The sequence below is a fragment of the Microcebus murinus genome, chromosome 7 (genome assembly GCF_040939455.1).
Source record: "Microcebus murinus isolate Inina chromosome 7, M.murinus_Inina_mat1.0, whole genome shotgun sequence".
Lineage (NCBI taxonomy): Eukaryota > Metazoa > Chordata > Mammalia > Primates > Cheirogaleidae > Microcebus > Microcebus murinus.
This window is the reverse complement of record NC_134110.1, coordinates 25,581,996-25,608,424: the sequence shown is the minus strand read 5'-3', so window position 1 is coordinate 25,608,424 and position 26,429 is coordinate 25,581,996. Positions and strand designations below refer to the sequence as shown.

At 58.6% G+C, this 26,429-nt stretch overlaps 1 protein-coding gene across 10 annotated transcripts; it reads right to left on the bottom strand.

Moving 5' to 3' along the window:
* Positions 1-213: 213 nt before the first annotated feature.
* On the bottom strand, positions 214-26,044 carry SCRIB (scribble planar cell polarity protein). Of its 10 annotated transcripts, XM_012760124.3 has the most exons (38): positions 25,495-26,044; positions 24,211-24,328; positions 24,027-24,105; positions 23,843-23,932; positions 23,697-23,753; positions 23,557-23,620; positions 23,370-23,444; positions 23,157-23,301; positions 22,568-22,686; positions 21,481-21,680; positions 21,240-21,406; positions 21,013-21,143; positions 20,796-20,921; positions 19,580-19,747; positions 18,573-18,983; positions 17,216-17,278; positions 16,528-16,617; positions 15,897-15,974; positions 14,778-15,101; positions 14,585-14,665; positions 14,261-14,503; positions 13,821-13,931; positions 13,419-13,712; positions 13,156-13,344; positions 5,058-5,168; positions 4,918-4,974; positions 4,609-4,683; positions 3,183-3,245; positions 2,569-2,652; positions 2,304-2,411; positions 2,042-2,201; positions 1,832-1,970; positions 1,553-1,738; positions 1,325-1,467; positions 1,210-1,247; positions 1,005-1,079; positions 678-729; positions 214-596 (listed from the first exon to the last, which is right to left on the bottom strand). In XM_012760124.3, the coding sequence occupies exons 1-38, from the start codon at positions 25,651-25,653 to the stop codon at positions 451-453; spliced, it is 5,019 nt and encodes a 1,672-aa protein (XP_012615578.2). In that variant the 5' UTR covers positions 25,654-26,044; the 3' UTR covers positions 214-450. The 10 variants fall into 10 exon arrangements, with proteins under 10 accessions (XP_012615578.2, XP_075861058.1, XP_012615574.2 ...); XM_076004943.1 differs by lacking the exon at positions 4,609-4,683; XM_012760120.3 differs by lacking the exon at positions 17,216-17,278.
* Between the last annotated feature and the right edge of the window lie 385 nt (positions 26,045-26,429).

Genomic DNA, 26,429 nt, shown 5'->3' with positions numbered 1-26,429 from the left:
CGTGCCTGCGCCACAGGGAGGGGCTGTGTGCACCAGTCCACGTCCTCTGTCGGGAGCCCAGCTCTGGGTACTCTTGGGGGCGGCCCCCGCAGGGGCATGAGACATGTGCAGTGGCAGGGCAGGCAGGATGGGCTGCTGGGCAGACCCAGGCCAGCTTTGGAGGGCAGGAGGGGTTAGTCTGGGGGGGCAGACAGAGGGACAGACAGGCAGAGGTAAAACGTAGTCAACTTTATTCTCCTTAAACCACAAAATAGAGTCTTTGGTTGTACAAACATCACTAGTTACAGTCTCGCCAAGAGATCCTGGCTGGGGGGAGGGGCAGTTAGTCAGAGGCCAGAACTCTTGAGGGGGCTCTTTAAAATGCTAACATCCAAGTTAAAAGACTCGGGGCAAGGGTGGGGTTAGAGCTGGCAGGGCCCCCACCCCAAGTCAGGGGAAGTACCCACCCCTCTAGGAGGGTACAGGTCCCAGGCCACGGCGCCCTGGCCGCATGGGGCGGCGGCTGCTGCACAGCCTCACGTCTTCGGGGCCCACTGCCCCGGGCGAGGGCCTTCCCAGAAGCACCAGGGCCACCTCTCCATCCTCCTCCTGCAGGCCTGGTGGGTGGGGACAGGGCAATAGTGAGCTGAGGGCTTCCAGGCTCCAGGGTGCTCATCCCCACCTGGGCCCCAACTCACCAGGGCTGGGAGATGGTTCCAGGGACCTCAGCTCTTCAGCAAAGTCCGGTGACTATGATGGAGAGAAGGGCTGCTCAGGACCGTGCCAGACCAGCCGGAAGCCACCCTCAGGGACTTTTGGGCTTCCTAGCTGGGGCCACAGAGCCTGGATAGGGTCGGGGCAGGAGGAGAGGAGCTGGGTGGGGAGGTCCCACAACCAGGGGACAGAGTGGGGGGGTAGCAGGCAGGAAGGGTAGGACTGCAGGAATGGACAGGCTAGGTGAGAGGCACAGGCGAGGGTTGCAAGCAAAAGGGTTGCGAGCAGAAGGGTCTGGAGGGCCGAGGTACCTGGATGTCACAGATAGGTCTGGAAGAAGGGAGGGCTGCAAACGCCCTGTAGTCAAACTTCTTTCCAGACAAGGGCTTGAAAGGACAGCGTGAGCACGAGAGGCAGAGAGGGAGAGGAAGAGGTGAGGGCCCCAGGGGTGGGGGAGTCTGGACCGCCCCCAGGCCTCAGGGGTGTTGGGGAGGGCGACAGCCACTGGCTCCTCACCAGGCGTCCAGGGGAGGTGCTGGTCTGGGGACCAAGGTCTGGGGGGACAAGAAGCAGGCGTTGGGAGAGGTCCATGCGGCAGACTGAACCACCCTCCTGTCCCTGTCCCACAGACCTTCTAAGGGGGTGGGTGAAGGGGTGGGCGCAGGAGAAGGGGCCTCGGCCAGCCGCTCCAGGGGCCCCCGCTTGCTCCGGCCATCCTGGGACTTGCTCAGGACCATCTGTGCCCGGAGGGCATCCTGCTCCAAGGACTTCATCCTGCAGAGAAGAGCAGGCTGGACAGGTGACCCCAGGCTGGACGACCCCAGGGCAGGCAGCATGGCAACCCATGGCAGGGCCTCACCTGGCCGCCCTCCACAACGCCCGCTTCTCCGCCTCCAGGGCACGGCGCTCGGCAGGGGACAGGGCCCGCTCAGGCAGCGGTGGCTCGGGGCTCTGCACACGTAGCCGCTCCTGGTGGCGCCGCTCAGCTTTGGCTGTCCGCACTGGGACGCTGCCTCCCAGGGGTGGGGGGGACACCGGGCTGTGCCTGGGGAAGGGGACAGGACGTGTTGTGGGAGAGGACAAGGGCACACCAGGGCAGGCCAGGGACTTTAGGCCAGGACTTTGGGCAGGTGCTCACCCTCTGGCAGGGTCCTGCGCCAGGCCATCCTCCTGCTCCTCCTCGTCTGGGGCCTCCCCGTCCACGGCCAGCCACGCCTCTGGCCCAGCTGCCACCACCTCCCGCAGCATCTGCGCTCTTTTCTGCTGCAGCTTGCGGGCTAGGGGGTGCAGGGCAGGTAAGACCAGGCCAGTGGGGACCCAGGCCCCTCCCTCTGCTGTGCACCCCCACCTTCTTCCTCTTGCATCTTCCGCAAGTCATCAGCACCAACCAGGGACACGCGCTTGGGGGGGCCTTCGGCCTGAGGCACCCGCACCTCCAGCTCAAAGTACTTCTGCCGCTCACGGAAGGATAGCTGCTCCGGGGAGGCCGTGGGCCCAGGCGTGGGGGTCTGGGGGCAGTGGGGAGGAGACTTGGCAGCACTCTCCACATACCAGGCTCTCTGTGCACCCACCACAGCATGAGGCAGGGAGGGTGGCCACCCCCCACATACCTGGGCAGAGGTGTCGTGGGGAGGGTGCGGGGCGGGCACAGCAGCGAAGGCCCTGTAGGCCTGCTTCACGTTGGTGGGTAGCTCATCCAAGGATGGTGGGGAAGGCGGCTGGGGGGCCGGGCTCGCATGAGCTGCAGAGTAGCTGTGGTACCGCCGCCACCCACCCAGCCACCAGCTGTCCCCACTGCTACCTCTGACCCCCTCCCGCCATCCAGCCGAGGAAGGGGGCTCTGCCACCCCCACCCCAGCAGGACAGGGCACTCACGCAGTGGGGACCACCTCTGCCCCTGGGGGCCGGGGAGCCCCTTGGCCAGGCCTGAGCCAATGGCTGGATCACCCCCGGTTTTGTCTGCAGAGGGCAGGGGTAGGCCAGAGGAGAGCAGGATCAGGGGTTCAGGTAGGGGTGGGGTGGGATGGTGGGGGGAAAGACAGAGAGATGGAGCCCAGGTGGGCAGCCTGGGTGGGGCTGACGTCCTCTTGCCTGTCAGGGGTCAAGGCTGGGAGCAGGGCTCCAAGTAGGCAACCCCACCACCACCCTGCAGTGTGTTGATGGTGTGGCTGAAGGACCCACAGATGAGAGGAGGGGTGGTGTTGGGACTGAGACCTCACTGGATCTCGCAGGGCTGGAACCCCTCCAGGAACAGCAGCTCAAATACCCCCACCCTCTGCCAGCCAGCTCTGGCCAGGAAGGTGTCCTTGGCTGTCCTCACAGAGGCCTCCATGTTACCACAAGGAAAGCAGCGTCAGCCCCAAACCTGTAGGGCAGCTGGGAAGGAAGCCCTGTCTCCCCAACACCCAATACCCGGACAAGGGACCTGTAGGCTGCTACCTTGTCCTCCGCTCCCACCTAGAGGGGCACCTGTGACTTGGGACACTCACCTGCTGGCCACTGGGGGAACAGGGGGCCTCAGCCATCTTCCCTCCAGCTGTCCCAGATGGCACCTGGAGGAGTGGGCAGAGAGCAGGGTTAGGGCCAGGCAGGGCTGTGGCTCCCCAAAGAGAAGGAGTGGGGGAGCCAGACGCTTGCCATGGCAACACAGAGGCTGCTCCTCACTTCCCTGATCTGATCACAGTTCGGGGGATATCACCACATGGGCTTGGAAGACCACTTGGCCAGCATAAAGGGGTTCTCCCTAAAAGGCTATGACCTTGAGTCTACCGGGCTTTGTCCCTCCCCCTACAATGCTAGGGGGACAGGGGAGGCCTGGGGCTGGGGCCTGGCCTGAGCAGCCAGGTGTCTGTCCAAGGCAGTGGGCTAACTGGAGATTTGCAGAGAGAGATGGGCCAAATACAGATGAGACAGCGGCAGCTGGGAGTCACCGGGGACAGTGCCTGGGAGCCCACTGCCTGCTGCTCAGACCAGAGGGAGCTAGGCTGACTGCTAAGGCCACCCGGCCCCAGCCACCCTCCTGTGTACCCCCCAACAGTGCTTGAGGCAGGGAGGCCTGACCCCACCAGCCGCCCACAGTTGCACCCCCCCTTCCTGAGCAGAAGATGCTGCCCCCCCCATGCCTGGGGCTTCCCTCTCTGGGCTGCCTATCACCAGAGGAGAAAGGGTTGGTGCCCCAAAGCCCCTGAGTGGGCCCCCTAACCCCAAGCCTTGAACCGGCCCTCCCTTCCTCTCTGCTACTCAGGCAGTGGCCAGGCTCAGCTGATCCTCAACCACTCACGTTCCTGTGGGGTCTCTCCCAGTGGTGGCTGACTAGGCACCCCTCTGGGAGGGTTATTTGTATCTCTTGGGGGAGGAATGGAGACTGAATGTCCCTCCTGCCTGTCCCCAGGCCCACAACTGTCCTGGTGTCCATGCCCAACCCAGCTGTCAGGGCTAGGCCTCTCTCCAAACCCCTCTCGGTCCCCATGGCCCCCTGCAGCTGCTGTGGCCTGTCACCCCACGGCAGCTCATACACACCCACACCCACCTGGAGCCCTGCTGGCTCCAGCTGCCTTTGCCCTTCTCCCCCCTGCGCCGTCCAGGCCAGGAGCCCCTCCACCTGCAGCAGGCAAGGAAGCTGTGGAGGGCCAAGGGCCTCCAAGGGATTAGGCCCCTCCCTGGCTAGGTCCTGTCCCTGTGCCTCTTGTCCTCAGCAAAGAGCAGGGGGCATAACAGCACTTGCCTCATGGCCTGGGCCAAGAGCCAAGGGGACGAGAGACACCAGGTTAGGTGGCCGTAGGCCTGGAGGCAGCCTCTGACAATCCCCAACCCCACCCAAAGTCTCCTTCCTCCACAGCTTCAGCACTCGTCTTGGCATGGGCAGATGAACAGAAATAGAGGGCAGCGGGGCCACTCTGCACACCGGACACTGACCCTTTGCATGCTGCCAGTGCTGGGCACGGCGGCCAGGGCACGGTAGTCCAGCTTCAGGGGCTCCAGACTCTGGCCCTAGAGAGTAGAAGGGATGTGGTGCTAGCAGGGCATGTCCACAGCCAAGCAGGGGTGGCACTGCGGGCAGCACACGGCCAGCCAGGAGGGATGAACACTGGACGCTGCAGGGGCCTGGGCACAGCTACCACTATCCCATGGGTTGTGCCCCCTGCTGCAGTGCCCCCATGGGATGGGCAGCCCCAAGTTCAGAGCCAGGGGCCCCTGTCAGGGCATGAACGACTCAACACTCACTGCAGCCTCTGTGGCCTCCGGCCCCCAGTGCAGGCTCTGTCCAGGCAGCTCCTTCTCCTGCGAGCAGAGCAGACATGAGTCAGGAACTGACAGCCTCAGGCTCCCCGGCCCAGGGGCTGCCAGCCACAGGCAGTTCTGACCTTGCCCGGGCCCTCGGGGCTCAGTTCCCGGTCAATGGACGAGATGCTTTCCAGGCTATTCCGGTGGCCGATGCCTGCCGCAAAGGGGTTGGCAATGACGCCTGGGGATACCTGAGAGGAAGGGAGTGGGCTGAAGGTTGGAGCTCTGGCTATGCAGTCCCACCTCCAGGACCAGGCTGGAGCCCTGGCCCATGGTAAGCCAGTGACACACAGTGGATGCCGGGCAGGCCGATCATGTATCTAAAGTGGCCTCCGGAGCACTCTGCGGGGCCTTCCAGGACACTACACTAGTATCTCCACCTGAGTCCCATCAGGGACACCTAGCTCCTGAGGCTGCTGGCACACAGGTCATGCCTGCACACGGCAAGGATACAAGGCTGCAGCACTTTGCTGCCTTGTTTAGGCGGGGCAAACGGAGCTGACTGTGCAATTGTCCCAGAGAGCTGATGGCCTCCAAGACGGAGTGGCGCTCATGGACAGACAGGCTGCCTCGACTCTGCAGGATGAGTGCTGAGTAAAGACGCTCAAAGAGCAAACATACAAGACAAAAACCACTAGCTCTGAACCTAAAAGAACTAAATCATTTTTCTGCCATTAATTTACAATCACAGACAGAAAAAAAAAAAAAAGAGAACTAAATCATCTGGCAAAACCACATGACCAGAGAGACAGAAGGGGTGTCCAGAAAGGGAAGGCATCTGGGGCTGCACAGGTAAGGCCTACGGTCTAGGTGCAGGAGGCACTTGGAGCTGAGCATCAAGAGAGAACAAAGAGGCCAGGCGCAGTGGCTCATGCCTGTAATCCTAGCACTCTGGGAGGCTGAGGCGGGAGGATCACTCAAGGTCAGGAGTTCAAAACCAGCCTGAGCAAGAGCGAGATCCCATCTCTACTAAAAATAGAAAGAAATTAATTGGCCAACTAAAAATATATAGAAAAAATTAGCCAGACATGGTGGTGCATGCCTGTAGTCCCAGCTGCTGGGGAGGCTGAGGCAGGAGGATGATCACTTAAGCCCAGGAGTTTGAGGTTGCTGTGATCTAGGCTGACACCAGGGCACTCTAGCCAGGGCAACAAAGTAAGACTCTGTCTCAAAAAAAAAAAAGAGAGACAGAGAAAGAGAACAAAGGCAGAGGGCCCAGCTCACTTCCAACCCCATAAGGGACAAAAGGGACCAGCTTAGGCCTCTAGCACCAGCAGGGACTAGGAGAGGCAGTGGCACAGTAGAAAGAGACGTCGCCAACACCCTCGCCCTCGCCACAAGTGAGTCTTCCCTAGAGGAGCGCGCTGCCAGTGTGGGCTGGGACATGGGCCCAGCTGAGTGTCTCTTTACAAAATACAACTGAAGTGACAAGGGGGAGGGCAGAGAGACACCAGGCAGGCAGAGAGCACAAGTAGCTGCTTGGCCCAGAGAAGACAGAATCTCAGGTTCAAAATGTCCAGCAGGCACTGAGGGACACTGTCACACAGAAGGTGCCACTGACAGAGACGATGCCACGATCATGAGCTGTGGCGCTAAGCAGGGGATGGCTACACATAGAAAGCAAAGGCCAATAGAGATGCGAGAGCTTGATAAAAACAGTTACAAAGGGTGACTCAGACATGTCTTTCAGAGTCTGACACACTAGTAGAACAAACCACTATCACCAAGGTGCCCACCTTCTCGATTTCTGGAATAACTGAGTCAAAAAGCCCCTGGGCAGGCCTGAGAGCAGCAGGGGGCCTGGCAGGGTGGAAAGAATGGTCACATACACAGAGGGGCCACGTGGAAGTGAGAGTGTGAGAAGGCAGCAGCCCAGATGCGCAGCAGAGAACGTGGGAAAAGCTGACCTGTGGTGTGAACTCACTCTCGTGCGCAGTTCCAGAAAATGTCACGGAAGTGAGCTGCATACTCCCTAGCCACTGAGACATTCTGAGACAAGGACACCCCAACAGCACTGTGTATACCCAGCGCCCAGATCTGGGCTTCTAAATACCACTCTGCACTAGAAGGAACCAGTGCTCCCTGCAGAGGTGGCCAACTCCAGGGCTGGGCAGGGAAAAGTGTGGAATGAGCCCAGAACGTCCTGGTATGCAGAGTGAGGATGATGACCAGTGCCAGCTGGACAGTCCTTCCGTAAGCACCAAAACAGGTAAAGATAGTCACAAACCGTCAACCATGAAATAAAATGGAAACCCATGAGTCTGGACTAACAGGTAAGTAGACAATACACAAACTGGGAGAACGGAGGCTTGTTTTTACAGAGAAAGCCAACTGATGAACCCAGAGTGACGGTTAGGACACTGTTCAGCAGCCACTGCAAGGACACATTGGGAACCATCAACAGGTGCCAGTGCCAGTGGGCAGGAGTGTGGTGAGGAACGAGATAGTCACACACACTCGAAGCACCTCCCACAAAAACTTATAAATTTCAAAGGGGAAAGAGTAACTGCAGCAGTGAAACCTGACCTATATCACAGTTAAGATCATAGGTAGTGGGACACCCGCTATACCTTGCATAGGCCCTGAGGAGCAGTGTTGCTTCAGTGGCAGCCTGGCAAAGATGTGCACGCTGGGACTCGTGCAGGAGCATCAGACAAACCCAGAATGGAGGTCAGCACAGACCATACCCAGACTACAAGCACAGTATTTTGGCTGCACATCCTAGCTGGAGAAATCCTAAGGACAAAGGAGCCATAAAGAACTCTTAGCCTGTTTCCAGTGTTCTTGCAGTAATACTATTAGCATTGCATTTTTGAAATCAGAGAGATGGGGGCCAGACGCAGTGGCTCAAACCTATAATCCCAACACTTTGGGAGGCTGAGGCAGGAGGATCGCTTGAGGCCAGATTGAAACCAACCTGAGCAACATGGTGAGACCCCATCTCTACAAAAAACTAAAAAAATAGCTGGGCATGGTGGTATGTACCTATAGTCCCAGCTACTTGGGAGGCTAAGGCAGGAGGATCACCTGAACTGCAATGGCCTATGATCATACCACTACACTCCAGCCTGGGTGACAGAATGAGAGCCTATCTTAAAAAAAAAAAAAAAAAAAAAAGAGGAGTCTTGCTACATTGCCCAGGCTCCTGGGCTCAAGCTGTCCTCCCACCTCAGTCTCCCAAGTTGCTGGAACTACAGGCACATGCCACCATGCCTGGCTGCATTTTGAAATTATTAATGAATTAAGGAAAGATATTATGTATAAGAAAAAGACGACTGTAAAATCAAAAAGTCAATAAAACCCTATATTCCTAAGTGAGTTAAATGTTAACAGTACAAACTCATGATTTTTCTCTTTCTAAAAATATCCATCTCCCAGCCTCAATCTGCTACAAAGGCCGAAGCAATGACAGCCCAGAAGCGGTGAACACTCCTGGCCACCGTTATGGGCTCTAACAACATTCCCACAGAGAGGAACCAGGGCTCTCCACAGAAACTGCTGAATCCAGGGCTGACTTGGGAAATTCACAGGATCCTCATCATAGTGGCTACTGAATGACAAGTGTCATGCTGAAAGGATCTGGGATCTCAATGCCCTATCAAGCGGTATCGATAAAATGATGGGTTGAAATACACAAGAAAAAAAGACCCTCGAGTTCAAAGTAACACTAAAAACAAAAAGATACCCCAGTGGCCATCTTTGGAAGCTTCTAGGGCACTGGCTTGTTATTCTAAAGACAAATGAAAGGATCAAGCATTTATCATACCTTTTCTGTAATAAACTCACACCAGCATAAAAAAAAGCTGATAACCTCTTCTTTACAGACAAATCTGTAGAAAAAATAAAAGCAGGCTGGGCACAGTGGCTCACGCCTGTAATCCTAGCACTCTGAGAGACCAAGGCAGGAGGACTGCTTGAGCTCAGGAGTTCGAGACCAGCCTGAACAAGAGCGAGACCTCGTCTCTACTATAAATAGAAAGAAATTAGCCAATCAACTAAAAATAGAAAAAATTAGCCGGGCATGGTGGCACATGCCTGTAGTCTCAACTACTTGGGAGGCTAAGGCAGGAGGATCGCTTGAGCCCAAGAATTTGAGGTTGCTATGAGCTAGGCTGACACCATGGCACTTTAGCCCGGGCAACACAATGAGACTCTGTCTCAAAAACAAAATAAATAAATAAAAAATAAAAATAAAAAAAGAAAGAAAAAATAAAAGCAACAGATGCCGAAGGAATGACTGAAGTATTCTTCCTTAAAGCATACATCAAGGCAATGTTAAAAAGAAAGGTAGTCTTTTTAAAGTTTTATTTCTAATTGACAAATAATAATAAGAGAAAGTCTTCATCAATATTCAAAAGCTGGCTCTTGGATGAGAAGACTATTAAAATATACAAAACTTTGGTCAGTATGATCAGGAGGAAAAGACACAACAAACATCAGGATCAAGGAGAAGGAGGTTACCTCCAGGAGAGGAGAAAAGTAATTCCAAACCATGTGGAAAATCAGAGTGAAAAGTTCTCTTAGAAAGTACACATTAACCCAGATGTGCTCAGGGGTTTTGGTGCTGCCGGTGGTGAGGCAGGTGCACACTGTACCATCTGCTTTCTGGGATCCTCGAAACAGACCTAAGAAGCAGGCACTGCTGCTATTCTGTTGTGCAAATGGGAGAATGAGGAGTGGAGAAGCCACGCATCTGCCCGCACCTGCCCAAGGCCTCCAGCAAATGAGGGCCCAGGTGTATCAGAACCACACAGGAGCCTCAAGACACAGCAGCCCTAGAACGCAGAACAGGTAGACCGTCACAGACTCTACTCAGGAGAGCTGGGGAGATGGAGAAGCTGCCAGCCCAGGAGCTGAGGCCAAGACTGGTGCAGAGAATGAAACGACAGGTATAGAATCCAGTTGGCAAACCCTGACGCTAGCATGGCAGGGCCAAGTTTAAGAACGATGGGGTGGGGGTCAGAGTCGTGAGCACCCCATCCCCTGGAGAGATCAGAAACACAGATGGCCCGGCAGGGACAAGGCCCAGCCAGCTACGTCCTGCTTCTTTGTGAGAAGCCAGGAATCTGGATGCCACTGTGAAGGGTCAATGCAAGTGCCACGCCTAATGGCGAAACCTCCATGGGCTGAAGCAACCCCACTCAGCACGCGGATATAAAAACCAAAGATAAAAGCACTCCAGAAAACCCAACTCCTGCTTCAGATAATTCTTATAGGTGATAAATAGAAATAGCCCCAAATTTAAAAAATATTAAAAGAAACTGCAGAAAATATCACACTGCAAGATGAAAGTCTCTTAAAGCTGAGCACAAAGCCAGGCCGCTGGCTGCCACCACACCAGGCTCCAGCAAGGGGACATGGGATGGGCTGCACAGCAGGAAGGAGGGGCCACTGCCACGGCTGCAGACAGTAGGACTCTGCCAGGAGATTAGCATTTATCAGAATTAGTAAGAAAACAAGAGCAACCTAGGAATATACTTGAGAAAAACTTATCATAAAGACAACCCCAGTGCCCTGACACTTTGGCAGGTTTATCTGGGAGAGAAAACACATGACAATAGAAACTTTTCAAAAGAAGAAAAAAGAGTGGGTGACTTGACCAACTAGAATTAGGTATTAACACATGCTATAAAGTGACAGTACTTAAAACAGTGTGGCATTGGGACCAAGTCCAGAAACAAACCCCAGAGCACATTAGAAATGAATACAATGAAGTCACATCTCCCCCAAATCAGTGGGAACAACAGATTATTCAGTAAATACTGCTGAGACAACTACATTCCCCTTCACCTGAAAAACAATTCCAGCTGGACTGTAGAGGTATATGTTTTTTTTGTTTTTTTTTTTTTTGAGACAGAGTCTCGCTTTGTTATCCAGGCTAGAGTGAGTGCCGTGGCGTCAGCCTGGCTCACAGCAACCTCAAACTCCTGGGCTCAAGCAATCCTCCTGCCTCAGCCTCCCACGTAGCTGGGACTACAGGCATGTGCCACCATGCCCGGCTAATTTTTTATATATATATCAGTTGGCCAATTAATTTCTTTCTATTTATAGTAGAGACGGGGTCTCGCTCTTGCTCAGGCTGGTTTTGAACTCCTGACCTTGAGCAATCCGCCCGCCTCGGCCTCCCAAGAGCTAGGATTACAGGCGTGAGCCACAGCGCCCGGCCTAGAGGTATGTGTTTTTGAAAATTATAGAAACACTGGAAGCAAACAAAGGACAATTTTTTTTTTTTTTTTTGAGACAGAGTCTCACTTTGTTGCCCAGGCTAGAGTGAGTGCCATGGCGGCAGCCTAGCTCACAGCAACCTCAGACTCCTGGGCTCAAGCGATCCTACTGCCTCAGCCTCCCGAGTAGCTGGGACTACAGGCATGCGCCACCATGCCCGGCTAATTTTTTCTGTATGTATTAGTTGGCCAATTAATTTTCTTTCTATTTATAGTAGAGACGGGGTCTCGCTCTTGTTCAGGCTGGTTTTGAACTCCTGACCTCGAGCAATCCACCCGCCTCGGCCTCCCAGAGTGCTAGGATTACAGGCGTGAGCCACCGCGCCCGGCCGGACAATGTTTTTATAATTCGCAATAGCCAAGGTTTTCCTAAAGAAAAACCAGAATCCAGGAGTCATAAAGGAAAAAATATCATTCATAAAAATTTAGACTTTTGCAACTCAAAAGACACCATCTTAAAATGGAAAAGTTAAGTGACAGATGGAAAAAAAACACACCTGTTCCCACAAAACAAAAGATCAGAACGCAGGCCCTACTTGACAGAAAACCAGCACCTACGACACAAAAGCAACCATTGTCCTGAGATAGGAAGTGGCAGTGACAAGCAGAAAAGGGGCTCAACCACAGGCTCCTGCACCCGCCCGACCCACCTAATGATAGTGTAAGCTCCCAAACTCCAGGGAGGATCCAGAAGTGGCACTGATACTATCTGGAAGAGGGTCAGTGGCCTGGCCAGCGTTTAATGTTTCAGGCCTGCACTTGCTGTGAAGGGCCCACCAGATGCAGTGAGGACACCTACAGCACGCAGCATGCGGCCATACGGGAGAGCAAAGGGGACACACACTCAGCTGCACCTTAGAGCCCACCAGCCCCTCTGGATGTTGGGGCCCTTCCCCAAGAGATATTCTCTGAGTAAAAAGTTTAAAATAAGTAAATGTATTGAATAAAACATTTATAAATATATATTTTAAATAAATAAACAAATGCAATCTCGTTTCCTATCAGGGCAGCCCCATACTGGAGTGTGGGCTGTCTGCGGCTGTCAGCCTTGGGGCATCTTTCTGGCTGGCACCCAGCAGCAAGTCACTATCCCAGAGATCTACTGCAAAAGAGCCAGGATAAGGTGGTTGCCCATCCCCAAAGCTGTTGCAAGCAGCAAAAGCTTTATATGTGCTGTTGGGGAGCAGTGACAGCCACCCACCACCCCGGGAACAGCGTGACTGGGGCACCCTCTGAGTGGAGCAGCAACCACTGCAGGTAAAGAGCCCTGAGAAGGCCCTTTGGGCAAACAGTGCCGAGGGGCCCCAGGCACAGCAGCGGGGAGGAGATGTGAGGCAGGATGAGCCCCAAGAGAGGCAAGGCTGCACCCAGTCATGGCTTTTGCTCCAGGGTCCAGGCAGTGAAGGACCAGCATGGACATTAGGTCTTAGGGAGAGAGCTCTCTGCTGGGGGACCAATGGAGAGACACCCTGGGGTCAAGCAGGGGCCAGGGACAAGCTGGGAGGAACAGGATGCCACTGAGGCACAGGGCACGGACCCCTGCGCACATCTGCAGGCAGAGTCCTGAGCAGTCTCTGCTCAGCTAGTGGGCTCTGGGCAGGGGTCTGAGCCATCTCTATCCCAGCCAGTGGCCACCCATGCTGCCCACCTGAAGGCCAGTGACTCTGCCTCTTAAGACCACACCATGCTGGGCCCCAGAAATGCCCCATCTGCTCACACACCTCATCCAACCTGGCCAGGGCCTCCAGACAGCATGATGTCCATAGCTCAGAAGGAAAGGCAGCTGTGTGGGCCATGCCTCTCGGCTTCTGCCCAGGGCTGCCTCAGGGTCATTAAGCACTTCCCACTTGGAGGGGTAAAGGATCTGCTGCCCCAGCCAACCTGGGGCTCAGCTCATCATGACACCTGGGGGCTTTGCTGGGGGCAGAACCTGGTCCAGGGGTGGGGCACTGACCTCTAGGGCTGTGGTGGTGCTGGTGTCGAAGCCATCACAGACCAGCACAGTAAGGGTGTCCCCCACGCTGCGCAGCAGCTGCACGGCCTCCCCATGCGTCAGGCCCAGCAGGCTCTGCTGGTTCACCTCCAGTAGCCGTAGCCCCACACGCAGCCGGCCATCACGCCCTGCTGCCCCTGTGGGGCTCACCTGTGGGGAGAGCCAGTGTGGGAGAGGCCTGGTGAGGTGTGCGGACTCAGGGCCAGCTAAGGCAGGTCCCTCACCTTGGAGATGAAGATGCCTTCATCCGTGGGGTCGCAGGGGTTCCCTGCGTGGCCCTTGGCACCTCCACGAATGCTGATGCCCAGCTTCTCCCCTGGGGCCTTCTGGATGCACAGTTCCCGCATGCCCGGGGGTGGCGGGTCTCTCCGCACAAGCAGAGACAGCTCTAGGCAGGGCCGAAGCAGGGCGCTGACTGCCTCTTGATGTGTGGCCTCCCGTACGTCCTGCCCATTCACTGCCAGGATGCGGTCCCCAACCCGCAGGCCACTGCGAGCAGCAAGACCCCGCGGGAGCACCTGTTGGGGAGGAGGGCAGTGTCCAGCCAGCTGGGGCTCTACTGACCCATGCCCAGGACAGCAGGATGGTCCTTTGTGCACAGAGCTGCCCAGCCAGGCCCACTCTACCTTGGAGATGAACACACCAGGCTCCTGGATGCCAAACGGGTGGCTAGAGTGGTCAGAGCCCCCGACAATGCTAAGCCCCAGTGGGCCCCCAGCTCTTGGCAGACAGACCTCCTGGGAACAAGAGCCAGGCCTCAGTCAGGGCAGAGAAGGGGACACCAGGAGGTAGGGTGGTTACTGGTAGACTCCCCAGAGGACAGCCAGGTCCTCAGGGATAGGGGTAGGGGCCCCTGCTGACTGCTGTGAAATGGCCATGTGGGGGACTTGGGAAACCACACCAAGCAGTCTGCCTGGATCAAAACCCCAGTCTCACAGACCCCAAGTGGAAAGGGTGTGCATGCTGGTGTTCCTACCAGAGTGGGCTATGGGGCCACAGTGGGGTCCTGGAGCCAGTGCTCCACACCTAAAGCTAAGTGGATGCCTGGGTGGGGTGGGGCTCTCACCTCCACTGGGTATGGCCCTTCCAGTGCAGTGGCCAGCAGGCTGGGGGCCAGCCGTGGCAACCCAGGCTCCCCAGGGGTGGTGGTGACAGCAGCAGTAGGGGACGGGGAGGAATGTGGTGTGGGGCTGGGGGGAAGGGGTCCTCCGTTCTCACGCTCCAGCAGCAGGGCGATGGTGGGGGAGGCAGCAGTCAGCAGAGAGACAGCGTGGTCATGTCGGGCCTCGGTCACGTCCACTCCGTTGATCTGTGAGAATGCCCCAGGGTCAAGGAGGCTGAGGCCTGGATGGGACAAAGAATGCCAGCCAGCCCCACCTTCCCCACTCACCGAGAGGACGCGGTCGCCAACCTGCAGCGTGCCAGCCCGGTGTGCAGCGCCCCCCTCTGCGATGCGGGAGATGAAGATGCCCTGCAGGGGTGGGGAGGACGGCTGTGGCTATTGGTGAGGCTGACAGTGTGGACGCCGAGGGCAGCTCCTGTTCCTGACTCCAGAGAGCCCCACCCCAGGCCCTGAGCCTCACCGCATCACCAGCCCGATAGGGTGTGGAGCCTTTCCCGCCGGCGATGCTGAAGCCCAACCCCTTCTCACTACGCACGAGACAGGCCACATGGCGCTGGCGGGGGGGCCCAGGGGTCTCCGGGTGGAGCAGGGGCAGGCGTAGGCCCCCTCCTCGCCGCTCTCGGGGGCTGTAGTCATCCTCAGGCCGCAGAGGCGTGATGGTGACTGCATTCTCAGGCTCTACCATGCGCTCCCGCCACACGCGCATCTGTACAGCAGCGCCAGCCCCCCGGAGTGCCTCTACAGCCTCGTGGTGCTCGGCATCCTGCAAGGCCACACCATTCACCTGTGGGCAGCAGGGGACAGAGGCCACATTGCACTTCTGGACCCAGCCATGGCCACCCCGATAGCCAAACACTGAGGGCTCAGGAGGGCTCCACGCCACCCCCTCTGTGGATAGGGGGCCTGAGGTCGAGGGTGAGGGTGCCTGAGCTGGGAACACCCCCTACCTCCAGCTTCAGGCTCCTGGCATGTCTGCGCTCCCCACCTGGCCCCCAGAAATGCCTGTGTACAGCCCCAGGGCCAGGACACAGCTTGGCCATGAGAGGTAGGCGGACATCTCTGTGGCCAGTATGCACCTGTGGACCCATTCCTGGAAACATCCTGTCCCCATCTGAGCCGTCCAATGGAGAACACCTGAAGTCACTAGGTTACCAACTCCCACCCCGGACCCCGACCACCCAAGGGACAGTAGTTTCCATGCAAAAGTTAGGGCAAGGGCTAAGCCAGAGAACATGAGTACACATAGTGTCAGCTCCCCAGGCAAACACCACCCTGGCCTAGGCCCCAGGCCTGCCCTCACACGGCCTCCTGTGAGCTCCTCAGGTGGGGTCTGGCCTGCACAGGTGGGGTCTGGCCACCTTCCTCGTCAGCCCTGGAGCAGCCCCTTCTGGAGAGGCCTCTGACCCTATAGCAGCCCAGACCCACCCCAGTGGGCCTCCCAGGCCTCACCCAGGGGCTAGGGTCCTGTGCTTGGCGCTCTCAGAGGGAGGAGGGACCCTCTTGAGAGGAAGGTAGCCAAACACCCCAATAGCAGCCTATGTGCACCTCCAAGGAGCACAGCTGCTACTTGGTGACTCACCTCGAGGAGCTTGTCACCCACTCGGACTCCAGCGCGGGCTGCAGGGCCTTCCTCAGACACCCGAGAGATGAATATGCCCTAGAGAAAGAGGCAGAGCCTGGGCTCTCAGTCGTAGCCCTTCTGGGAGGAGCTTGTGGTGGCCATGGAAAGCCCAGACACCCAGAGCAGAGAGAGGGCAGGGGACAGTGGGCCTTGAGAGCCTGGGAGCTGGAAGGTGGTCAACCCCAGAAAAGGCTTCTGACCCCAAACCTGGCATAGAGATACCAGGTGAAATGGTAGCCTCGAAGGTGGGAGTGCAGACCCGGACACCCTACAGCTGCTCTCAGGCTTTAAAGTCCAGCATAAACGTACTTGTGGGCTGGCTTGGTTTTTAAAACAATCAGGTTCTTGAGCCTGACCCCTGTGTCTAAGAACATCCAAGAACATGTGTATTCTGAAGGCCAGGCACCCAACTGCAAGTGAAGCACCTGGAAAAGTGAGCTGTTAAGTCTGAAGTGCCAACCCAACAGCCCCTAAAGCCACAAGAAGCCTGAGAGAGAAAAGGGCAACAGAAGAGACAGTCAAGGCCGAGTTAGGCAGGCGTGGGCTGGGAGGGGCCCGCAGGGACCTGGACCTGGCAGCAGCTGCTCACCTCATCGTCCCCCTTGTAGGGTGTGGAGCCCCTGCCCCCTGCGATGCTGATGCCCAGGCCCCCGGTCTGCCGCACGATGGTGAGGTTCAGCTGAGAACAGAATGGACACGGCATGTCTGAGAGGGCCAGAGGGCCAGGAGCTGCCTGGGTCCCCAGAAGGAAGTGGCCAGTGCTACAGACGGTCACCTGCAGCTCTTCCCTGAGCAGCCACACTAGGTCTCAAGCCTGTCTGCCAGAGCCTGCATAGATAGCACAGGGCCAGCTGGAGAAAGGCCAGAGACCCCAGCAGGTATGCACCACCACGGCACAGCATGGTCAGTCCAGGGCTTGCCTGCCTCTGAGCGATGGAGGCCTGAGGTCCCACTGCCCGCCCTCCAGACAGTGAGGGCTAATCCCACTTCTCCAGATTAGGTGGCCTGGAGGCTCATGGAACCACCATAGGTGGGGAAACGGGAAAGGTCCAGCACTGCCACTTGGCCCTACTAGGAGGAGCTGCCCCTCCAGAGGCCAGCAGGCCCCATGGGACTGTGTTCCAGGCCCCCAGGTCTGTAGTGGCTGCTGGAACTCTTTGGGGAGGGAGTTTGTGCTGAAGTGATGGGAGCAGGGAGAGGTGAGAGCCTGCAGCCTAGGAAGCAAGGTCAGGAGTGGCCCCAGGACCAGAGCGCGAGCAGCAGTGAGCAGTACAGACCTCTTCCTCCTCAATGCGAGCAGGCTCTATCAGCAGGTTATTGGCCTGGTCAAACGACACCCCCTGTCAGGACAGGACCAGCGAGGCATGCAGGTTAGCCACCGCCGGGGACCACCACCACCTCACCCAACCCCCACCACGAGCAGAAAGGACAGAAGGAAGACCACACCAAGCTCCTGCAGCCGAGCGGACCCCTCCCTGCTGGGGCCTGGCACTATCCCGGGGTGTGGGTGCACGCTGTTTTGGAGGTGTGAGTGACACCACACAACTGCCAGCATAGACAGGGCTCAGCTGGGGGGTGCTCCAGGGCAGAGCTGAGCCCAGGCAAGGCTGTCTTGCTCTGACCCTCAACTGTCACACCACTGGCTCATGCTCAGGGTAGGGGCACAGTGGGAACCAGGGAGAATGAGATCTCAGAGTAGCCCAGGACTTTCCCTAGCACCTGAGTGTGCCCAGCGAGCAGGGGGGAGGAACCCTTTGTGAACTGTTGAGAGCAAACCTAATGACCAAGAAGAGACATGCTAGTGCCCCACAGGTCTGCTGGAGCTTGAGGAGGACCCAACAAGGCAGAAGAGCCAGGCAGGCCAGCAGTAGGGCAGCTGCCAGACCCACAGATGTGGACACAAGGCCAGCTGAAGGGCCTCAAGCCCGGAGTCAGTGCCCAATGCAGGGAGGAGCTCTCGGGAGGAGAGGATCCTGCCCCAGGTCCACTGCGCACAGGAGGGCTGGAGAGCACACCCTTAGTGCTGCTGAGCTGCCAGTGCCTGCAGGCGCGTCAGGCAGATGCTGGCCCACACAGCTGCCCTGAGTGTGGACCAAGATGAATGCCAGTGCCTAGAGGAGCACATGGGGCACCACTGCCCTCCATGGCACCCACACGCCCGCCACCTTCTCCAGGCAGTCAGGAGCCAGCAGGCCAAGGCTCAGTCGGGTTTCGGGACTGGGCTGGCCTCCAGCTGCTCCCTACCACAGCCTTGCTGCCCAGAAGGGCAGAGGAGCCCAGGGTGTGGCTGAAACCTCCTTTTTTTTTTTGAGAGAGTCTCATTTTGTTGTCCAGGCTAGAGTGAGTGCTGTGGCGTCAGCCTAGCTCACAAGAACCTCAAACTCCTGGGCTCAAGCAATCCTGCTGCCTCAGCCTCCCGAGTTGCTGGGACTACAGGCATGCGCCATCATGCCTGGCTAATTTTTTCTGTATATATTAGTTGGCCAATTAACTTCTTTCTATTTATAGTAGAGACAGGGTCTTGCTCTTGCTTAGGCTGGTTTCGAACTCCTGACCTCAAACAATCCGCCCGCCTCGGCCTCCCAGAGTGCTAGGATTACAGGCGTGAGCCATCGCGCCTGGCCTGAAACCCACCTTGACAGAGGGTGCGGAGGCCACGGCCTCTTCCTTGTCCTCCTCCTCAGTGGTGGCCTCGCCCTCCTCTTCGACCTGGTCCTCCTCCTCTTCTTCCTCAGCCCTGTCCTCTTCCTCCTCCTCCTCTTCTTCCTCCTGGGCCTGAGGAGCCCAGGATGTGTGGGGGCCGTTGTGCCAGCCTCCAGGCACTGCAGGGCCCTCTCCATCAGGCTGCTTCCCCTGCAGCAGGGCCACAACCGCCTCGGGCTGGGGAAGCTTGGAGATCTTGAAGTGCTTTTTGTAGTGGGGTGTGTCCTTACGGATGAGCCGCTGCCTCCCACCTGGCAGGGCCCAGGGGGCCTCGAGTCGCCCCTCCTCGTTCTCCCTGTCTTCCCCAGGCAGGAGTGTGTCCTCTGCGAAGTGCACTGTGGGCTATGTGGACATGAAAGTGAGAGTGGCAGTGGCTCCTGGCCCCACCCTCCATCAGGAGCACTAGACTGTGTGGCTGGGTGTCCGTATGGGCACACAGAAACCCTGCTGAAGAGGGCTGGCGACAGACAGAAGCTTTCAAAGGGTCCCTGCTGTACCAAAGACAAGGACTCAGGACAACTGCCTGGTGAAGGGCACACAAAAATCTCAGTCCTGAGAAGGCCAGGGGACCAGTGGACTCTTCCTGGAGATAAGTAGCAACAGGTAGAAATGCAGAGACCAACAAAGACCTGAGGCTAGGGGGCACCCACATGGTCAGAAGCATCGAGGGCAAAAAAGTTTGTGGTCTGCAGATGGCACTCGAGTGACAGGTCTGACTGTGCTGTGTCTGGCTGAGGGTAAAGACCGTCACTCTTGCTGGGGGTAGCACCTCTCCTAGGCCTGTACAGCAGCATAGCCCCTGCAGGGCCTGCCCTTGCCCAGGAAGCATCCTGCACCACCCAATGGTCACTGCGACTAACCCCAACTATGCACCTACTCAGGAGGGTGCAGGGCCGGTGGCAACCACAGCCCACCTTCTCCCTTTTCCCTGTCCTTACCTCCTCGTAGTCTTCCTCTGTGCCTTCCTCCTGTCCAGCCAGCGTGGCCTCCTGCTGGCTCAGCTCTGGTGTCTCAGTTGCTGGACCCATGGGCTCGCCTGTGGAGGCTGTGCTGGCAGACGGTTGAGAGTCTCCACTCAGGCCAGACTCGGTGCTCAGCCTCTTCCCCTGTGGCAGACAGTGGTGTCAAGCTGTGTGGGAGCTTGGCTGGCCACATGCAGTCCTCCATGGGCTTCCCACTGCCCCAACAACAGCACAGCAACAGGCTCACCCCTCATGGCCACTCCCCATCCCAGCTCCTGAGGAGCGGGCTGCCTCAGATGCTCGGGCATGCATAGCCCCTAGGAAAGCCTCTCCCAGCGAAGGGAAGGAAAAGGCCTGCCCAATGGGAGACTCCTCCCCAGACAGGTGAGTGGCCCTGCATAGCCCAATGCTTGCCCTTTCCCAGCCCAGGTCACTGGTCCTGCTGTAGCAGGAGGCCCTGACATCAAAAGCTTCCAAGTGGCCAGGCACAGTGGCTCACGCCTGTAATCTTAGCACTCTGGGAAGCCAAGGCGGGAGGATTGCTTGAGCTCAAAAGTTCGAGACCAGCCTGAGCAAGAGCGATACCCCATCTCTACTAAAAATAGAAGAAATTAGCCAGTCAACTAAAAACGAAACAAAATATTAGCCAGGCGTGGTGGCTCGCGCCTGTAGTCCCAGCTACTCAGAGGCTGAGGAAGGAGGATTGCTTGAACCCAGGAGTTTGAGATTGCTGTGAGCTAGGGTGATGCCACGGCACTTACTCTAGCCTGGGCAACAAAGTGAGATTCTGTTTCAAAAAAATAATAATAATAATAAGCTTTATGTGAGCAAACTTAGGCCTGCCCTGCTCCGGCCCCAAGCCCTTCCCAGAAGCTGACGATGCCGAGGCATGGGCTCCCGGGGAAGGTGCTGAAGGCCCTGCTCTACAGGGCCAGATCACCCTCCCCATGCCACCAGGGCAGGCCAACCACATGCCCCCATGTGCCTGATCTGTTCCTCCTGCCCTCCAACCCCACCCCCAGTACCCCTTGCCCAGCACAGCCCTGTAACTGACGCTATGGTCTTCCCTGGCAACCTGGTCCCCGCCCTCTTCCTCGTGGTGCCCCAGCCCTCATGGCTCCATCCCAGGACAGACGGGGGAAGTGGGAGGGCAAGTGGCTCTCCATCCAGGCTGCTGAGGCTTCTTACCCACCTCCTCTGGGGGCGAGGGCGGCCTGGGCTCTGGCTTGCCGGGGCAGGCCTCGCTCCGACGGCCCTCAACGCTCCTCTTCATCACTTTGAGCTCGCTGGGGTGAGGCGTGGCCCGGCGCTGCAGGCCCTGCATTGGGGACAGGGATGAGAAACAGAAGCAGGGTAGGGGTCAGGCGGGAAGGGCAAAGGTGCTGCCCAGGGTCCCCACCCTCCCATACCCGCTTCTCGGCAGCAGCCTCCTCAGCGTCGTCATCGGCTGTGGGGGCTTCAAGGAACTGGATGACACTGACACGGCTCAGAGGGGCGTCGCTCCAGCTGTCGGAGGGGCTCCCCTGCTGCCCAGGGTCCTCTGCAGGAGGCAAGCGTCAGCGGCCCAGGCTAGTCCCTGGCCTCGCCTGAAGCCACGCCCACCCTGGGTCAAGGCTGCCGGTTGCCAGCAACCTACCGAGGCTGGGCAGGGGCTGCTGGGGCAGCAGGTAGCAGGTGAGCACCTTCTCGCCCGTCTGGGCGTCGTCCTCAGTCTGGAATCGGAGCATGGGCTGTGCCTGGTTCTCCGCCAACCACAGCGCCTTGAGGTTGAGGTGGGTGAGTGCAAACGGCAGACTCCTCAGCCTAGGGACCAGGGTAGGCACAGTCAGTGGGCACTGGGGACATGTCAGGTCTACCGGGGCTGGGCAGGCACTCACCGGTTCCCAGCCACATCTAACACGTGCAGCTCAGCTGTGTGGGCCAGCTCGGGTGGCAGGATGGCCAGGCGGTTGTCCCTCAAAGAGAGCACACTGAGCGCCGCGCAGCCTCCAATCTCGGGTGGCAACACCTCCAGGTGGTTCCGGTCCACATTGAGGTTGGTGAGCTTCGTCAGCTTCCCCAGAGAGCGGGGTAGGGCCTGGTGGGGGGAAGGCAGAGGTTGGCAGAAGCCACTAAGGGTTGGAGGAGGAAAATGAGATTCCCAATGGGCAGATAAGGTCAACAAACACAGTGGGCCAGCTCCAGTCAGGGCCTGCCAAAGACCTCAGAAACTTGGGCCAGGACCTGTGAACTGACTCTACCACCTAAACACCCGTCAGGTCCTCCAAGACTGGTGACCCTATTGACCCCGGCTCTGCCCCACGGGTGCCCTGGCTTTGACCTGCCAATGCTGAACTTTACAATCCCGTCTGACACCCCAGCTGGCTTCTGCCTCTGTTTACCCCTCAGTCCCTAGGGCTCCTGTGGCCCCCAAGCCCAGCCTGTCTGCTCAGGGATACCCCCTTCCCAGAACCCCACAACCAGGTTCCCCTTTCTTACCTCTTATGTGGGGGTATCTCCCACAGAAACACCCTTCTGTAAACACCCTTCCCACAGGTGGATCCTGGCTTCCCAGCTGGGGACCCAGTCCCCAGGGCCTCAGCCTTGCTTCCTGCCCCGACTTAGCCTCCCTAAGTGCAAATCCACCCTCTTCCCTGGCCTTACTACGCATCAGACAAAACAAAGCCTGAACTGCCTACACCAATAGCAATGACCACTGCCCTGGCCGCACCTTGTCCCCTGCCAGTGCACTTCCTCCTCTGATCTGAAGGGTGCCCTTCCCAAGCAGCTCCCATGAGCCAGGCCACCACCGACACCCCCTACATGCACCTCCCACCCCACCCCCTGCCCCCACAGGCACCAAGTTGCAAACTGGCACCCCTACCCTCGATCTACATGCCCTGACATCCCCCTTCCCCTCTGCCTCCCGAGCTAACTCTGAAACCAGCTTCTACCAGGCCTAATGTCTCCAGGGCTGAGCCCCACCGTGAGCAGGTTCTCTGTGAGGATCAGCTCAGAGAGGTTCTCACAGTCCCCAATGGCCTCAGGCACCTCGCACAGCCGATTCTGGTCCACCTTCAGGATAGACAGCTGTTTCAGCTGACCTGGTGTTGGGGGGACACAGCAATGGAGCTGAGTGCGCTGAGGGCACAACCCTGAGTGCCAACCCACCCTCACAGGAGATAGGCCCTGGGGGTGGCCAGAGCCCTCCCTGTGCCCCCCCAACCATTACCCCTCTTCCGGAGAACATGCCGCCTCCTCCTACCTTTCCCCACAAACCTAACCCAGCCCCACCTACCCCATCTCCCTGCAGAAACATACCAGGCTCCTCCACTGGCTCCACCCACCCACCCACCTCTGGTGGACTTGATGTCCAATCAGACCTCGGCCTGACTGCCCCTCCTCAGGGGCGACTCCCTGAGCCTGGAGAAGTCAGGGGCCTCGCCTCACTCTCCAATAGCACCTGGATCCAACATCACACAGAGCCACCTGACAAGGGTGTCTGGGCCCCTATGCTCCTCCTGGGGCCAGGCTCTGTGTACACCCCGCCACACACTCCTCTGGGTGCACTGACCAATGCCATCAGGTAGCCGCACCAGCAGATTCTGGGAGAGCAGTAGGTCAGTGAGAAGCACCAGCCCGCCAAGTTCTGCAGGCAACTCTTCCAGCCGGTTTTCAGACACATCCAGGCATACCAGGCGCCGCAGGTTCCCAAGCTCCTGAGGGCAGGAAGAGGGTCAGAGAGCAGATGGGCACCAGGTGGGAGGCCTACCCCACCCTCACTCACCGGAGGCAGTGCTGACAGCTGGTTCCGGTCCAGCCACAGCTCCCGGAGGTTGGGCAGAGCCCCCAGAGTGTCAGGCTGTAAGAAGGAATAGAGAAGGAGTGTCTAACAAAGATACTCCTGCTCTGCTCTGCCCTGCCCAGGACGGCCCACCCCCAGGCCCCGCCCTGTGCTCCGCCCCCACCCGCACCAGCACTTCCAGATCGTTGCCTCCCAGATCCAGCTGTTCCAGCTTGACCAGAAACGACAAGGACCTGCAGAAGAAACAGAGTTGTGGTAGGATCACAGGCCCCCGGCCCCCAGGTGGCAGCTCCACCCCAGCACACTCACGCAGGCAAGGACTTGAGCAGGTTCTCCCGGAGCTCCAGGGTCACCAGGTTGGCAAGGCTGAAAGACAAACCAGGGGCCTCAGCAAGGCAGGGGCAAGGCCAACCCAAGCCCCTCTCCCTGCCCGCTTCACCCAAGAGGACACTCACTTGCCCACATCCCCAGGCAGCGCCTGCAGGGACACATCATTCAGGGCCAGGTGAGCCAAGCTGCGTAGCTGAGTGAAGCCATCAGGGAGCCTAGGCAGGAGGAAACAGAGGACCTCAGACACCAGATCAGGATTGCAAAACTTCGACAACCCACTGCCAACCCCTAACACAGGCTGCCGCCCACCTGGACAGGGGATTGCCGCTGAAGTCCGCGATCTCCAGAGCCTTGCAGAACTTGATGCTCTCGGGTATCTCAGGGATGTCTGTGACAGACAACCATGGTGGAGAGATGCCCCTGGCCTCCAGGCGGCTTCTAGCCCTAGCAGGCATGCCCCAGGCTCCACCCCAGTCCCACCCAGAGTCCCCACCATTCCGGGACACGTCCAGCTCCACCAGCTGCATGAAATTAGCCACCTCAGGAGGCAACCGCTGGATCTCGTTGTCGCTCAGGCCCAGCTTCCGCAGGTTCAGCAGCCGGAAGAAGGGCTGTGGGGAGGGGATGTGGGAAGGGGGGACAGGCTCTGTACCAGGGGTCCCTCCAGAACAGAGAAGAGCTCCTGGACACAGGGGCTCATAGTCACGGGTCCCTGGGACTCTGCCTGTTCCAGGGCACATATAGTCCTAAGGTCCAGCCATGACAATACCATTTCAAGGAAAGTAAGGAAATACACAGCACACACACCTGCTGCATCCAACTCCCAACCTGAAACCTCATACAGATGAAAAGCAGCCTCCCTGTGTCTGGACAAGACATTTCCTACCCAGTGTCAACTCAGAACTCCACCCACACTGAGCTGCTGTGTCTGCCCTGTAGAAGAGCCCTCCAGGGGCCACGCCGACTCCTGCTAATGCACCCAGCAAGGAGCCTGGCTTGGGCCCAAGGTCAGAACTCAACAAACAATCACCAAAAAATCAGTAAAAAAACAGCAAGGTACCACAGACGTGTGTGGTGACGTATACGGAGAAGGAACGTGGAACTTGTAGGTGACCATAGTGGACAGGAATGTCAGCCAAGCCTATGCGGGGCCCCGGCCTTTACAAAACATAGATCCCAGGCAACAGACTTCTCAGCACCTCGTCTTCACAAAAGGAATGCTTCTTATAACCTGCTTTCTCTAGCATCCTCTTTGGAAAGGACTTGGAGAAAGGAAAACCAACTCCCCAGAAAAACCAAGAGCAAAGAAAAGTGGAGGTACAGCGAGTTGCACAGAGCTGGGTATCTCAAGAGGGCTCCCCCACCCCACCCCAGCACCCAGGAAGAGGAGGAGAGCAGCCTGGGGAGCAGGCCAAGCTCTCCACCTTCAGAGCAGCCCAGCAAGTGAGTGTCTGCCAAGCATTGCGGGCCCACCTTCCACCCTGATCCCACCATCCACCTCCCGAAGCCCCACAGTCTCATTCTGAGGCTCCTCCTCTAGGCTCAGCGACTACCCCATCCCCAGGCAGGAATCTGATGACCACTACTACCAGGTGCCAACCTAGGCATCTCACGGGGGCGGGGGTCAGAGGGTGGGGCTGGCCAGGGTGGGGCTCTGGCCAGTAGAAACCAGCAGGACCGGCTAAAGGCTGCGGTGGCTCGCCCAGGCAGACTTCGCGGATCACGGGGCTGAGGGCTGGGCCCACGCCGACGGGGCGCAGGTGCGGGCGCCGCTCACCTTGGGCAACTCGCGCAGCTGGTTGGCGTCGAGCAGCAGCTCCTCCAGGCTTCGGCTGTAACGGTAGATCTCCTCCGGCACGGCCTGCAGCGAGCAGTGCCGCTTGTCCACCGACTCCACGTGCCGGTTGCAACGCCACAGAGGGATGCACTTGAGCATGGTGCGGGCGGGCGGGAGCGGGCTCAAGCAGCGGCGCTCGGCGGGCTCGGGGCCGGGGGGCGGGGCTCGGCCCGCATGAGCGCCAGGCCGGGGAGGGGGCGCGGGCAGGGAGCGGGCTGCCCGGGACGGAGCCGGGGCCGGCGCTGGGCCCGGCCCGCGCTCGGAACGCGCGGAACGCTCGGACTGCGGGCCTGGGCGGGGGGCGCGGCCGGGCCGGCGCTCAGACTCTCAGGGAAAGGCGGGGGAGCGGCGGCGGCGGCTCCGCATCCCGCCCGGCCCCGCTAAACTCGGCCTGCCCGCTCGTCCGCCCGGCCGCCCGCTGTGCCGCAGCCGGAACCGCCGCCGCTGCCCGCCCGACTGCCCCGCCGACAACCGCCCGGCCGCCGCGCAGCCCGCCGGGAAGCCGAGTCCCGCCCTCGCCGACCATCGACGCCAGAACTACAGCCCCCAGAAAGCCCCGCGGCGCCGACGCCTTCGAGGATCCGTAGCGGCCCAGCGCACAGCCTGCCGGGAAGCCAGGCTCCCATCCCGAGCGCAAAGCGACATGGGAGTTGGAGTCCACGCTGACACAGCCTTCCGTTCCGCCGGGGTCCCAGGAACGGTCGGCTGCGCGTTTCAATTTGCAGCCTCCTTGCAGGGCGTGATGACGTCCACCTGCTTCCTCGCCTGGGAAGGCCGGCTCCCCAAACACGACAGCCCCTGCAGCAGCAACACTCCGTCTAGGTGTTCGTGCCCCAGGACTTCAGCGACCCTGTGCCAGCCTCCTCCTGCTACCC

Excerpts from the sequence above, each read along its gene's own strand:
- SCRIB (XM_012760124.3), bottom strand. The coding sequence starts at position 25,653 with ATGCTCAAGTGCATCCCTCTGTGGCGTTGCAACCGGCACGTGGAGTCG. Across the intron at positions 23,302-23,369 it reads AGCTGTCAGCACTGCCTCCG|GAGCTTGGGAACCTGCGGCG; the intron begins GTGAGTGAGGGT and ends TCCTGCCCTCAG. Across the intron at positions 13,713-13,820 it reads CTGGTGTGTTCATCTCCAAG|GTGCTCCCGCGGGGTCTTGC; the intron begins GTAGAGTGGGCC and ends CCTCCCCAACAG.